Source organism: Rhinolophus sinicus, linkage group LG05, assembly GCF_036562045.2.
Source record: "Rhinolophus sinicus isolate RSC01 linkage group LG05, ASM3656204v1, whole genome shotgun sequence".
Taxonomy (NCBI): Eukaryota; Metazoa; Chordata; class Mammalia; order Chiroptera; family Rhinolophidae; genus Rhinolophus; species Rhinolophus sinicus.
Genome location: NC_133755.1, coordinates 155,599,944 through 155,614,763, shown reverse-complemented (window position 1 = coordinate 155,614,763; position 14,820 = coordinate 155,599,944). Strand labels below are relative to the sequence as shown.

Here is a 14,820-nt window from a genome sequence, read left to right as displayed (position 1 = left end):
TGAGTGTTCTGAACTGTTTAAAGATTTCAGCTAATTAGAGCCAGTGTAATTGCAATGAGTGAAGGATGGGGTGTTTGGAAATCACAGATAATTAGATAATTTTAAGTGAAACCCCTCTCTGAATTAGCAGATCTTAGAAACAAATAGCATTTTGATTTCTTTCTTCTACCTCCCAGAGGCTACTCTGCTTAAAATATAAACCAACACCATGTTTGAGGTTTAGAAAAATATAAAACATGGTCATCTAACATTAATGAACGTGGAGATTACTCAAGACTTATGATTACCCATTTTACAGATGAAGAAACCAGAGCCAGATTTTAGTTTCACGATGTTTTGGGGATGATGATTTCACTGTGGCTTTTTAAATCCTTTTAGTAGTTTTAAGCAGGATGTGTGAGTGTGTGTGTGTGTGTGTGTGTGTGTTTTGCATATATTTGGAATCATGTAAACATGATAGAATCTTATTATAAAGAGTTTATTATAAAAATCACATCTTTTGAACAACATGGAAATATGGTCCCTTTTCAGGTGGGGTAGTTTTATCTCCTGATATCAGGAACCCAATTGTGTTATGTGTGGGGGCTTATATAGGAAATACAAGCTTTTTAATTTTACAAAACTTTGAATTTCCAAATCTTGAATTTCACACTGAGAAGGAATGGATACAGTTTTTATTAATTGTATTAATATTTACTAAGGCAAAACATTCTTCTGAAACACCAAATCTTTAAGAAGCTGACTGCAAGCATCAGTAAATTCTTAGATTTGCTAATTATGTCATTAGCTGTGAGATTCTTCCATACTGTTTCCACATTTACTTAGGTGGGTTAAGGTAGTCAAGAGGCTTATGATTACCCTCCCGGGCAACTCCAAAACAAGCCTGGGTTACTGCTACCGCTGTGTTGACTGTTCGCGTTACTTCTTCTGGTGTCTTCCCCAGAGATGGGTTCACTTCCATTATATCTAATCCTGATAGCAGCCCTACAACAACAAATGGAAATAAGGTAATTCATTAAATAGTTGACATTTTAAATTCAGTATCTTTGAAATATTTTCCAGGAGTGCAAAGCGTTGGTGACCAACTGAAACAACTTTAGTTCTTGCCTCATGTGATGGGCATTCTGGGAGGGTCAATAGACATTTGATTTTCAGATCAATAGATTTTCGGATCTATTGGCCATGTATATACTTGCTTCTTCATTCACTCAGATTTATACCCACCTGTTTTGTAAACTTCTTCTGTAATGTAGAGGCCTTCTCTGTAAGACAGACCTCCGATGACTGGTGTGCCAGTGGCTGGTGTGAAAGATGGGTCCAGTCCATCGACATCAAAGCTCAAATGAATTGGCCTTTTCTTTCTTTTAAGAGGTGGGGAAAGAGTTCAGTTTAATGTTGTCTTAAGAGTTAATAGATAAATATGGTTTTTACCTTGCTTTATAAAATAGTAACTCATGAAGTTCTGTGATTTTTACATAAAGGCTTTATTAATAACTTCTATCCATTAGTGTCAGTAGCAAGTTCTTTTAATCATATTTAGGTTACAGAAGCGCACACACACACGAAGAGCAAGGTATCGTACCTTCCTACTAGATAGCTGAATGTTTCTTCCATCACCTTGCCAATTCCCAGTTTATCCACTTCAGTCATTGAAAAGTATTTAATACCCAGAGTTTTCAAAATGTAGCTATGAAAGAGGAGATATTAAGAGAATCTACAATTAATAAGGAGGCCGACTTTATTCCCTCTTACTTCCTTTCAAGAAAAAGATCAATGTGGTAAGATACGTAAAATATTTAAGTTCTGTAAACTGTGTGTATATCAATATGATTTAACAACAAATCAAGATAAAAATCATCTGAACACATATATTTGTATGTACATGTATGTATATAAATATATGTAGACTTAAGTATAGATATATAGACTTGGTGCTTAAAATACGGTTTTCTCCTTGGTTTGGCCAGTATACCTAGCACTCAAAAGGACAAAAATGATGGTAAGTTGCATCAAGGGATAAACTTACTGTTCTCCGGGGTCCACGTCTCTCAGGCCAATATACACAATATCTTTGGCAGATATGCAGGGAGTCACCCAGGAGAATCCTGGTATATCAGGGATCTAAAATTGCAATGTTTCCATTTGGTTATATATGCTTCTCTTGAACAAATCTTACATTGAAAGTTAAGGACACTTGTTGGACTGCATATATCTTAACCTCTGAAGCTCTGCAAACTTGCTTATAAAACTCTGCCCCACCTACTAAAGCGGTGTAAGAATCCAAAGGGACAATACATACATATAAAGTCAGTTCACAAACTATCAAGGAAGGTAGAGGTAAGGAGCTCACCACCTTTATCCGCCAACCCGTTGCTTATGGGCTGCGAGAAAACAGTGTGAGATTATACCAAGAACAAGATGGCACAGGGGTTCCTCCTTCCACCTCCTAAACTTCTGCTAAAGTTTACTATTTTGTAATAGAATAGCGACCAGCCTTTTACCTTTCCCTTTAGTTCCTTCAAAAGGAAAGACACAGGTTGTCCATGTAAGTTCCCACTTGAGGTTGTCTGTGGAGTGTTGATGTCAGCATGAGCATCCACCCAAATGACACAGAGATCCGGGTGGACCCTGGCATGGCCAGAGATACTGCCAATCGCCAAACTTTAGAGGAAAAAGTTGGAACATCAGGTTTGCAGTATCATTACATATATCACATTATTCACTCAATGCTCTTGCTTGATTTTCCTTTAAGTCAAAGTGGCTGATATTTCTCATAGGTTTTAAATTGAAGATGCCAACTAAATAATGAAAACAATAGTAGAGAGCTTACACTTAATATTTACTAACAAGTTATATTTACATCAAGACATTACTAAATAATTTGTCATTTTGTTTCGAAACCATCGTCTACTAAAATTGCAGATTTAGTTTCACCAAAAATTGAACTTGGGTAACAATACTGGGCACACAAGAAATTCCTTAGCATGATACACTATTCCATTTTCAGGGTTAAAGCAGGTTTCTTTTCTGCAGTCTCATCTCTCTTGGTAAATATTTGATTACCCCGGGTGAATTATGACAGAGTCCTTCCATTTTTTTCTTAAAATCTAATTCTTTGCAATCAGAAAGCATCACTCAGTAGTCCTTATAGCCACTTTAGCCAGTATATTCCGGGTTCGCACTCACTCTGTTCAACACTCAGATACTATGCTTGAACTTCCTAGTTTCCTGCCAAACATTTAAAGACCCACTCTTAGACTGGTCCAGACTCTCACAGTTCATCTGAAACACTCCAAGCTCCAGAAAATTTGCCTGAATGGAACAGCTAAGTAATACCTAACACAACAGCTAAAAGATTAGTGTTTTTCATACAATGCCTGTATCCATCCACTCATAAATGTTGCAAGTACAATTCAGAGAATCATGAACTTTTCGATTCTCCAGGTGGAAGCAGTCTTGCCTTGAGGTTCTGGCATTGATTATTCGTCTTGATGTTTGTTTTCTCTTTAGGTTTCTTGTCTTTTATGCCACTCTTAAAATTTACACTTAATTTTTTTTCCATTTAAAATAGAGAGGCCCAGTTTCTCAATTGCAGTTTTGTCACAGAAGCCTTGCTAACAGTTTGGTTTTGGAAGAAAAAAGTGAGGGAGAGGAAGTATTTGACTCCTGCACCAAGAGCCATTGTAATGTTTATACTTTCTAATCTAGTCATACTTCTGGTAACTTATTTTGGGAGCTTGAGAGTAAACATTAAAAAGGCTCATGCACAAAAACGATTTTTGCCACATTATTTGGTGAAAATGGTGATGTTGGTAATAGTAAAAATTTGAAAATAACCTGAATATCTGACAACATGGGTGTGTATAGTGATATAATGCCTTAATGAAAACTTAGGCAAGAGTGAAAACTTATGCTTATATATATCATGAAGTAACATAAGGAAATCTGTACTGTAGACTAAGAACAAAACATAGACTACCACATACACACGCGCACACACACACAATTGTCAGACAAAATCATGTATTATGTTGGTGCAAAAGTAATTGCGGTTTTTGCAATTATTTGTAACCTTTTAAACTGCAATTACTTTTGCACCAACCTAATACAAGTGAGAAAAAATGGCAAGGAAATACACCAGATTTTCAATTCCAGTTGAAATGGTTAGGGAATTACAATTACCACTGTTTTTTTTGTTTGTTTGTTTTGTTTTTCTCTTTTATATGTGTGTGTGTTTCAAAAATGGTATAATTTTTACTTTTATAATGGAAAACACCTTTAAATGTTGACCTAAATGGGTTGTCCCTTTATCGATAATCAAGTATAATCAGCTGACTACGCATTTCCTCAGTGCTTATTTATTTAGAAATGTGAGCCTGTGCTGACTATTTTACTGAAATTCATATTTCATGTATTTTCTGCTGTAATGAAGATAATGCACGATTTTAGATAGTCTGTTTCCAAAATAAAGTAGTAACCAAGAAATTATTTTTAAAGGCAGAAAAATTGGTATGAACTATTGATCAATGCTTCCCCTTCCATATTTTCTCTGTCACGGTTTTGGTCACCCTGGCTTTATGCCTTTTGTGCCCGATCCCCATAGTCAGCATCATTAAACAGGACCTGTGGTCTCCACCCAGGACCAGGCTGGTCCTTCCACTCTTCTTGACTTCTGCCACCACACCAGCCAGCTGCTCGTTGGCTTTTCCCACAGACCTTGGATTCTTCACAATTTGGAAGGGACTGTCATTGGGGACATCAGCAAAGGGCAGGTCCCCATAATCTTTTACATCACACTCTATAATTAAAATCAAAAGTCACAGGTTACTAAATAAAAAAGGATTACAAAACCATCTGTGCAGGGTGATTTTAAAATTACAAAATACGTATATTTTCTAACGTATAAGCAAAGAAAAACAATCTGGTGGGACTGTACAAGTTGTGAAGGTAGAAACCACGTCTACTTTGGCCTGACGTCATCATCTCACCTGTGCCCCACACCGCTGCCTGCTGTACACTGGGTTCTCAGTAATTATTTCTTGAATTCATCCACTTAGGCTGGTAAGTACCACAGTGGTAACCTTCTGGTTTGGGCTTAGTGGTGGCAGCCATCTTGTCTCTGTCTCTGCTTATGTACTTTCTACTTTTCTACCATAATCATGTTTTGTATTGATAATAAAGAAGTAGTTTAAATATAAATAAGTATGTATATGGATCCCAAGGGAAATACACCAGTATTTTCTGATTCCATATTAACAATCCCATCTGACACCTGCTGAAGCACTTTGGCTCCTCCTCCGTCCATGGACCTTGCCTTATAGTGGTGCTGTCAGAATTAAATACGGATATGTGATTACCATCCAACCTAACACTTCAGCAAGCTTGGGAAATAAAGGCTTCATTATTACTTTTTAAATAAGGTAACCCAAAGTTCCTAAGGACCTGGGGACACTGCTTACAAGGCCCTGCATTAGGCTTCAAGGTACAGAACTTTATGTAACACTGTGATGGGGGCTCAGTTCAATGTTCTGAACTAACTAGTCTTCATGTATTGTATTTATTCATGTCTCTGTGTATCTAGGGTTCAATAATACCTTCAGGAGATTTAACCCGATATAAGATGTGAACAAATTATGCTTGTTAACTGGTCCAGTCCATTTACCCAAATCTTCTGTTCTCTGTTGGGGTCTCTCTCTCTCTCTCTCTCCTTCTCTCTCTCTCTCTCTAGCTTTAATTCTTATTTACTAAAATTTTCTAAAATTGATTCATTTTCAGTGTACAGGTCAATGAGTTTTAGAAATATCTACAGTCTTTCAGCCACCACCACAGTTGAGATTTAGAAACTTCCATGACTCCCCACAGCTCCCTCATGCCCCTTTGCAGTCACTGCATCCCATGGTATGGATGGGCCACCTCTCATTTATCCCTCTACTGGCTGATGAACATTTTGTGGTTTCCATTTTTGGGCTATTATAAATAACGTTGCTACAAACCTTCCAGTACAAACAATTGCATGGATGTGTCTTTCCACTTCTCTTGGGTAAATACCAAGAGAAGGAGTATGTTTACTGGGTCAAAATGCAAATGTATGCTGAAGAAACTGCCAAACAGCTTTCCAAAGTAGCTGTATCATTACGCATTCTCATTGGAAATATCGGAGGGTCCTAGTTGCTCCATATCCTTGCCAATACTTTATCAGAGTTTTGTACATAAAGATGACATTTACTTTAGCCTACACTTTTAAAATATCATTTTTTATTTGCATGACTATATATGTGTGTGTGTGTGTGTGTGTGTGTGTGTGTACATGCATACACACGTCATTATTATTACTGTTTTATTTCCTCTTACAAATAGGGGTCTTCTTGCTAGTAGTATACTTCCTGCTGTCCCTTGCCTTTCAGTTTCAATCCCCCCAACTCCCCTACCACCCACCCCAGCCCCAGCTTTTGCATACATAGATTCTCTTATGCAGTAGTCTGGCTGGAAAGACAAAATATCTGAGTAAATAAGCAATATTTATTGAGCATTCTCCCCATACCCTTTATAATTTTTGTTTATTTTTTACAGGATGTGCTTCTAAAGTTATAGCCTATGCTGCAATTCTGTGGTATAGATGTCACTCCAGACACACCCCATTTTAACAGGAGCCTGCTTCTTCCTTCAGAGTAGGAAGGAAGTCAGGCTGATCATCTTTCAGCTTAAAAATTACCTTGTTCTTTAAGTTTCTCAAGCAGGCCAGCCTTTCTCAGTACCTTAGGGCCTTCTTCCACTCCTCCTCGTGGCTGAACAATTAAAAAACAAAGTAATTCAGACATGATCTTGATCATCAGATGCCCCAATAGGAAACTCTTTTAATTATTTAATCAGTTGAATAGTAACGACCATTTTTTGAGTTCCTACAGAGCCAGAAATAAACATTATCTTTTAATCATGACAGCAAGGTAGATTGGATTGCTCCTGTGTCAAATATGAGGCCCCAGAATCCGAAAGGTTAGTTTCTTGCAGGCCTACAGTTAACAAGCAGCAGAGCCTTCGAACCTGATCCAGTGCCTACGGATTCTAACACCTGCATCTCATCTTCCCATCACACCACGTTACCAAGAGTGAACATTTATTTTGTGCAAAAGCACTCTGATAGGTGAAGATACAGTGATGAAAAGGAGAGGATTTCTGTCTTTGAGTAATGCCTAAGCTAATCGGAGATTGGGATATTTCACCCCAATTACAGCACTAGGAGATTTGCTTCCAAGCAGATAGAAGACGTCATAAGAAAAACAGGATGCCAGGGACAGAGTGTGTCAGGTGGAGCAGATGACATTTCAGCTGAGTGATGCAACACGAGTTCAGGAAAATGGATGGGGTGATGGAGAAATTTTGCAAACCAGGGGAACAGCTTGGGTAAAAAAAAGCACTAAAAAAAAAACAACGTGGCACGAAAGAGACCCACATGCAGATCGTCACAGTAGTAAGGATGGAAAGCAGGCAACAGGGACATGCGTCACCTGGGAGCAGAAACCACAAAGACCAACCTATTATTTCAAGGTTTGACCTGCTCGATAAGCACAGTGGACAAGAATTCTACTCTTGCTGTTTTTACATCAGGGAAACCAACACGCTTCCTCCTGGCCCTAAATCTTCTCTAGTCTCCAGGCTGATTAGTGATCTGAAGATACAGTTCTCTTGTGTATCTCTCTGATTCTACTTTCCAGCAAGGGTTTTAGATACAACGTTATCTTGTGTTGTCAGAATGAAAAGAGGAGACGAAAGACAGGTGTGTGTATCCCTAGGATTGGGCTGTGGCACCAAACCAAGCAAGTATCTCCTCCCAATTGAAATGAGCAGAAGGCTGTCCTGGCTGCCAGGTAAATCCTCGATGTTAGATTCCTGTCTCTGGCAGTGAGGGACCCCACACGCTCTGTCTGACACTTGGCTCCTTTACTCCATTCCCTTTCTTCAGATATATTCTGCAGATATATTCTCTCCTTCTTAAAACCCATTGGAGTGCTGCTTGGCTTCTACTTTGCCTTTGGCTCTGTGTTTGTTTTCATCTTCTTTCCATTATTAGATTTCGGTCCCAGGTTCTTTACACGGCGGCAATGTATTTTGTAGTGTTGCACTGACACTTAGTAGACTCTCAAAAACTGTCAGTTTGATCAAACGTCCCTGGCTATTTTCTCTCTCTCCCTTTTAAACTTCAGAACAAATCTTAGTTGACTCTGTATTTGCTTCAGCATAGTCATTACATTTCCCAGAGCGACACTTCCTAGCATTCTTTTTGTTTGTTTGATTCAAACTGCTCCACACAAGCAGTCTTTTCTCATTGCTTGGTTTATCAGCCCACTTTGGAAATCACTTATTAGCTCTGCCACCTTTGAAGCTGGGCCCTGGTTCCTACCTGGCCACAGGTATAAGATCCACTGTGACTCTAAAGAGGCATCAGTGTGGGTCAGGGACACAGGCTTTGGGATCAAACAGTCCTGTCTGGAATCACACAGTCAAGGCTGAGTGACTTGAGCAGATTACCAAACCTCTGAGCCTTAGTTAACTGTAAAATAAATGTAATACCTACCTCATTTTTTGCCACCACATCCCTCCTGCTTCCCACTGCCTTACAAGGGCGTGAGACAGGGGATGGAGTCCTTTCTTAGACTCAACTTTCTAGTCATCTGCACTTGAATCCTCTCTGTTGCTTGTTTGTCAGACTTTTACCTCCTTTAGCAGAGGACACATGCTTATATGTTGGCCATTTTTTCCCCCTCTATACTATGGTTTAATGTAGAAAAAAATATATCTCTGAGCCCTTACTATGTGAGACAATAAGCTTCATTCTCGTGAGGCCATGTTTTAATGATGGAAGGGCTGTAGGAGGATAAAAAGAATTACTGAGAGCAGAAAATGCATCAGGTTATATTTCAAAATACTATCCCTTAGAGGGGCTGTTATTATCAGCATAAGACCTTCTGCTGAGGTCTAGGGCTAAGGGCATTTTCAGGATCCTTCCTTCCTTCCTTTCTTCCTTCCTCCATCCTTCTTTCCTTCCTTCTGTTTTTCTTTCCTTACTTCCTTCCTTCATTTCTGTTTACTGCCCTCTTTTTCTTCTTTCTTGTCAGCTATTTCAGTCCTATCTTTGTAAGAACCTATCCCAAGAATAAGTGAGCGTATTGTAGATTTTGCAATAACCCCAGCCTTAAATGAAACACTTCTCTGTCAGCAAAAATGTCCCTGTGTTCTGGGAGAGGCCTTTGAAAGATTTCCAGGGGAAGTGAAGCAGTATTTACTGACAGTCCACCTGCAGTTTGGGTCTCTAACCTCTGACCTGTCCCATTTAGTTTTGCAATAAAAAGCCTGAGTGCAAAGCAAGAGTTCAAAACCAAGAGGAGTGAAACGCTGACCAGGTGAACAAAGAGAAAATTCTGAGAAACCTAGAGAAGATTCCACTTAAAATAATGACAAAAAAAATTAACCTTAAGAGTTTAATTTCACATTTTGTCTTGCTTGCTCTTGTTTTTGTTCTTTTTTTTCCCCCCTCTTTAAACACAGACACATGCTGGAGTCTAAGCTCTCTGTAATCTCATATTGACCAGAATGAATGTGCCCAGACAGAAAAAAACATTGTATAGTTCAATGTTGCTGGCATATCTGGCAATCTGGGAGTTTCATAAATCCATGAGTCCTTTCCATGTTGCCAATTTACAGTCAGAATTTCTTTCAGTTTTCTTTTTTCCTCCTTCAAAGAGAGGCACACAAAGGCTCCTCGTTAGTCCATGGGCTAACACTTTTCTAGAATCATTAAAACACTCAAATAATATGAATTGTTCACAAGTTGCATAAAGCAAAAATATATAGCTGATCCAATTAAAAGAACTCTGATCATTGCCGACAACCTATGAAATTTTTCTAAGCATTAATTACATAACTAAATACATGTGCTTTCTTAAAATTTTCTCTCTCAATATATACACAGTAGCATCAAAAGCAACGAGAGCACAGAAATCTAAATGAGTGGAGGCAATGCAGAAACAGTCCATTTCCATTCAAATAAAAATATTTTCTCTTAAAAAATATGAGGAAAAAGTTTGTAGAGTCAAATAAAACCAGCTGTGGCTGAGATTAGGAGTCAGAAGACTAGCAGTGAGTTGGTGATCATAATTATACAAAGTTGTAAGATGGTGAGACGACTTTAAAATATATACCATTTTGGGGGCCAGAGTATATGAGGAAACGTAACTAACCACATAATAACAATTACTGATTTTTAAGTCTGAAACTTTCTAATAAATTCTAGATATTCAAAGCCAGGCTTTTTACTCACCTGTCCCTTGGAGAAAGGAGCTCCGACAATCCCTATGGATTTGGGCTTGGAACTCATGCTCTGATACTTCTTGTCACCGCACCTGAGTTCTCCAACCAGTCTCTAGTCTCTGCAATCTTCAATGATAGAAGGCACATTTTTTTTTCCATTTATAATTGGGTTGAATCTGTTTACCTTATTCTAATGAGGAAGACTGGCTCCACCTACCAAACCAAACAGGGGCAATCGACTGAAGTCTCCAAAGTTCTTAATACATGAAATAACCATAAATCCCCTGAGTCCAGGTCTCTCATTAGATGAGATTATTCATGTCACCAATTCACAGCCATCTGACATTAACCTTCCCTAATCACAACCTTTATTGCCTAATCATAATAAGCTTTTCTAATCATAATAAATTAATCTTCGCAAAAGCAGTGCCATGGCTCTAGTTGTGCAAACTCAGGGAAGAGCACTTACCTCTGCAGGCCTCTGGGTCCTCCTGTGTCAAAAAGGGCTGGGACCAGCAAGATGGTCTGTCACATCCCTTGGAGCCCTACAACCCCTCAGGTTTCTAGGGTTCAGGTTTAACACACTAGGATTAATGGTTAATCCATGAGCTATACTTCATACACCAGTAGGGTGCAGTCTTAGGGAAAACATATGACTTCTTTTTCTGATTAATACTTAAAGAAAAACCTAATTACCTAATAACAAGCCAAAGGGGTTACCATGTGAATTTTGAAACATAGTGTGTAGGAAAACAACAGTTTTTGGAATCATAATATCATAATCAAGATACAAAAGTAAAAATGGCCAACACTAAGTTTTTATCATGTGCCACGTGCTGTTCTGTTTTATATTATCTCATCTAATCCTTGTATCAACTTTATGGCAGGTCTCTGCATTTGACTGATATAGAAACTGAAGCTCAGAGAGGTCGCCAAATGTCACACACAGGTTGTAGAGGAAAAGCCATGATTCACTCTTAAATGTTCTGGATCCACCCAACCTGTGGGCGGGTGCCAGCTCCTCATGCCTGTCAGACCTGTGTGGGGAGCTGTTTATTGTCACGCAGAAGTATAGATTTAGAAAAAATGCACACTAAACATTCTTCCAACTTTACAATGACACGATTCGATTGTAATTTAAAAGGAAGATTATTAGTCGTTACCAGAGGGTAAGGAGGGAGGGGGGTGGGAGACGAGGGTAAGGGGGATCAAATATATGGTGATGGAAGGAGAACTGACTCTGGGTGGTGAACACACAGTGGGATTTATAGATGATGTAATACAGAATTGTACCCCTGAAATCTATGTAATTTTACTAACAATTGTCACCACAATCAACTTTAAAAAAATAAATAAATAAAAGGAAGATTTGCTTCATAGAAACGAGTTTATTTTTCCTATTGGTGGGAGAGAACATTATGCGGCATTTAAATTCCATGAAGGCAGAGAATTTTGTTTGTTGTATCCCCAGGACCTAAAGAGTGCTGATATATGATAAGCACTCAATAAATATTTATAGAATGAGTGAATGAGGAAACAAAGGTCTCACAGATTCATTTTAATAGAACCGTTTTCCAAATAGGCTCCTATTGTTCACTTATGGATTTGCTTGTAATTCCTAGGTATTTATTTGTGGTTTTTGTATAGCTAGATATGAAACTCTTTTGGTGTTGACATTGCAAATAAGTTTTCCCAACTGTCAGTAATCTGAAAACTTTGTATCTGTTTTCATGCAAAATCCTTAATTTCTAAAAAGGCAACTAAATAATTTTCCCATTATGCTTTGTGCTTTTGAAGTTTTGCTTAAGTCTTTCCTACTTCAAAATCACAAATATATATTTCTATAATTTCTTCTATTTGCCTTAGCATTTGTCTTTAGTTCTCTAATTCATTCACACCCATCTTTGTATATTGTGTAAGTTTTTCAACTACTTTTTTCCCTATATAGTCCATCAGTTTCCTAAACAATACCCACTGAACAATCCATTCATTTTGCCTCATTAATTTCAGGAGTATGTCCACCATATACCAAGTTCTCCTACATATATAGATGTGTCACTGAGCTGTTTCTTCTGTCCCATTGGCTTATTTACCTGTGGCTGCACCAGGTCCACACTGTTTTATTACCATGATTTGATGGCATAGCTTACCATTCTTTGGACAAGAGTAACATTTTTGCTCTTTTTCTTCAAAATTGAATTAGTTATTCATGGGCCTCTATTCTCCATATATTTAGAATAAGTTGTTAGATTACCCTCCACACACAAAAAAAATCCCTCCTAGAATTTTTACTAAATTTACAGATTAATCAGTAAAGATTTGTTATCTTTCAAATTTCATTGCCTGAAAAAAGAACAACAACAAAACTCATTAGTTCCTAAGTATAGCTGTTCACTCAGTTCCTAAGTCAAACACGCCATCTTGTCCATAAAGATATCATAAGGAAAACTACCAGGTTTGTCAATAAATTCTTGCTACATTTGTCTGCTACCTTTTGTCGACTACCAGTCTGATTTCCCTGTCATAGGTGATGAGGTGACCCTAACAGACCCTGTTCTTGCTAAACTCATGCTGATTTCTAGTGGTCACTGCTTCCTTTTTTGTTGTAAACATAAACCATCTTTTCAATCCTCAGAATTATAGTCTCAGGACTTCTAAAGGAAGAAGACAGAGGGCATCTTACCTATGTCATTCTCTCAGAGCTCCACTTTTTCCAGCTCAAACTTTACCCTTATTTTGGAGTTTTTAATGTCCCTGTAATACCAGTACAAAACTCTTCACCAGTCTGTTTATCCCCACTCCCTCTCTCTCAAATCCCACCTGGCATTTCCCTGAGGATGGGACCACATCTAGTTTAACTTTGATCCAAAACGCTAGACTGAAATTTGGCACATAAGCCCTTATATTAGTTTCCCAGGGCTACCATAATAAAATACTACAAGCTGGATGACTGAAAACAGCAGAAATCTATTGTCTCACAACTCAGGAGGCTAGAAGTCTAAAATCAAAATGTTGCAGATCTGATAGTATATTATTGGTGTATACAAATGCAACTGATTTCTGAATATTAATTTGGTATCCTGCTACTTTATTAAATTCATTTATCAGTTCTAATAGTTTTTTGGTGTAGTCTTTGTGGTTCTCTCTATATAGAATCATGTAATCTGCATATAATGACAATTTTACTTCCTCCTTACCAATTTGGATGCCTTTTATTTCTTTTTCTTGTCTGATTGCTGTGGCTAGAACTTCCAGCACTGTATTGAATAAAAGTGGAGAAAGTGGGCAACCTTGTCTTGTTCCTGATCTTAAGGGGAATGGTTTTAGCTTTTCCCCATTGAGTACGATGTTAGCTATGTGTTTATCATATATGGCCTTTATTATGTTGAGATATGATCTTTCTATTCCCACTTTCTTAAGAGTTTTTATCATAAATGGGCATTAGATTTTGTCAAATGCTTTTTCTGCATCTATTGATATGACCATATGATTTTTATTTTTCATTTTGTTAGTGTGGTGTATCACATTGATTTGTGAATATTGAACCAATCTTGCATACCAGGAATGAATCCCACTTGACTGTACTATATGATCTTTTTAATGTATTGCTGAATGCTGTTTGCTAATATTTTGTTGAGGACTTTTACATCTATGTTCAGCAGTTTGGGGAATATAATCAATAATGTTGTAAAAATTTTATAGGGTATCCGATAGACACTTGTCTTATTAGGGAGACCACTTCATGAACGGTGTAGGTGCCTGACCACTGCACTGTACATCTGAAGCTGAAGCTGAATAATAATGAGTGTCAACTATAATTTAATATATATATATATAGTCACAGGATGTGGAGTACAGCATAAGAAATAGAGTCAGTGGAACTGCAACAGCTATATACGATGTCAGAAGGGTAGCAGATTGGGGGAGGGAGGTATCACTTTGTGAGGGGTATAAATGTCTAACTATTACATTGTTTTGTACACCTGAAACTAATAATAAAAAAATGTTGCAGATTCATGCTTCTTCTGAAACCTATAGGGGTTTCAGAAGAAGGGGTTTCCTTGCCTTTTCCGAACTTCTGGTGGTTTTCCAGCAATCTTTGGTATTTCTTGGCTTATAGAGGCATCACTCTAATCCTCTGTCTTTACATGGTGTTCTCCCTGTGACTCTGTGTTTTCACATGCCATCTTCTTATACGGACACAGGTCCTATTGGATTAAGGGCCCAACTTACTTCAGTATGACCTCATCTTAACTAATTATATCTGCAATAACACTATTTCCACATAGGGCCACATTCTGAGGCACTGGAGATTAGGATTTCAACATACCTTTTGGAGGGACACAGTGCAGCCCCTAAGAAACCTCAATAAATGTTTTTGCAATAATAAAAGATGGATAAGTAAGTTGCATAATGAGAGAAACCAAAAAAAAAAAAAAAAAAGCAAACAAATAACAGCAACAAAAAAAACCCGACATAGCTCTTACTCTCTACCTCTTTCTCTTTCTAAGTCTC

At 37.9% G+C, this 14,820-nt stretch overlaps 1 protein-coding gene across 1 annotated transcript; it reads right to left on the bottom strand.

The window, feature by feature from the left end:
* Positions 1–462: 462 nt before the first annotated feature.
* Positions 463–10,912, bottom strand: ARG1 (arginase 1). The gene is made up of 9 exons (XM_019729378.2): positions 10,775–10,912; positions 10,316–10,431; positions 6,713–6,785; positions 4,624–4,798; positions 2,502–2,661; positions 2,027–2,121; positions 1,583–1,687; positions 1,225–1,361; positions 463–984 (listed from the first exon to the last, which is right to left on the bottom strand). The coding sequence occupies exons 2-9, from the start codon at positions 10,370–10,372 to the stop codon at positions 818–820; spliced, it is 969 nt and encodes a 322-aa protein (XP_019584937.1). The 5' UTR covers positions 10,373–10,431; positions 10,775–10,912; the 3' UTR covers positions 463–817.
* Between the last annotated feature and the right edge of the window lie 3,908 nt (positions 10,913–14,820).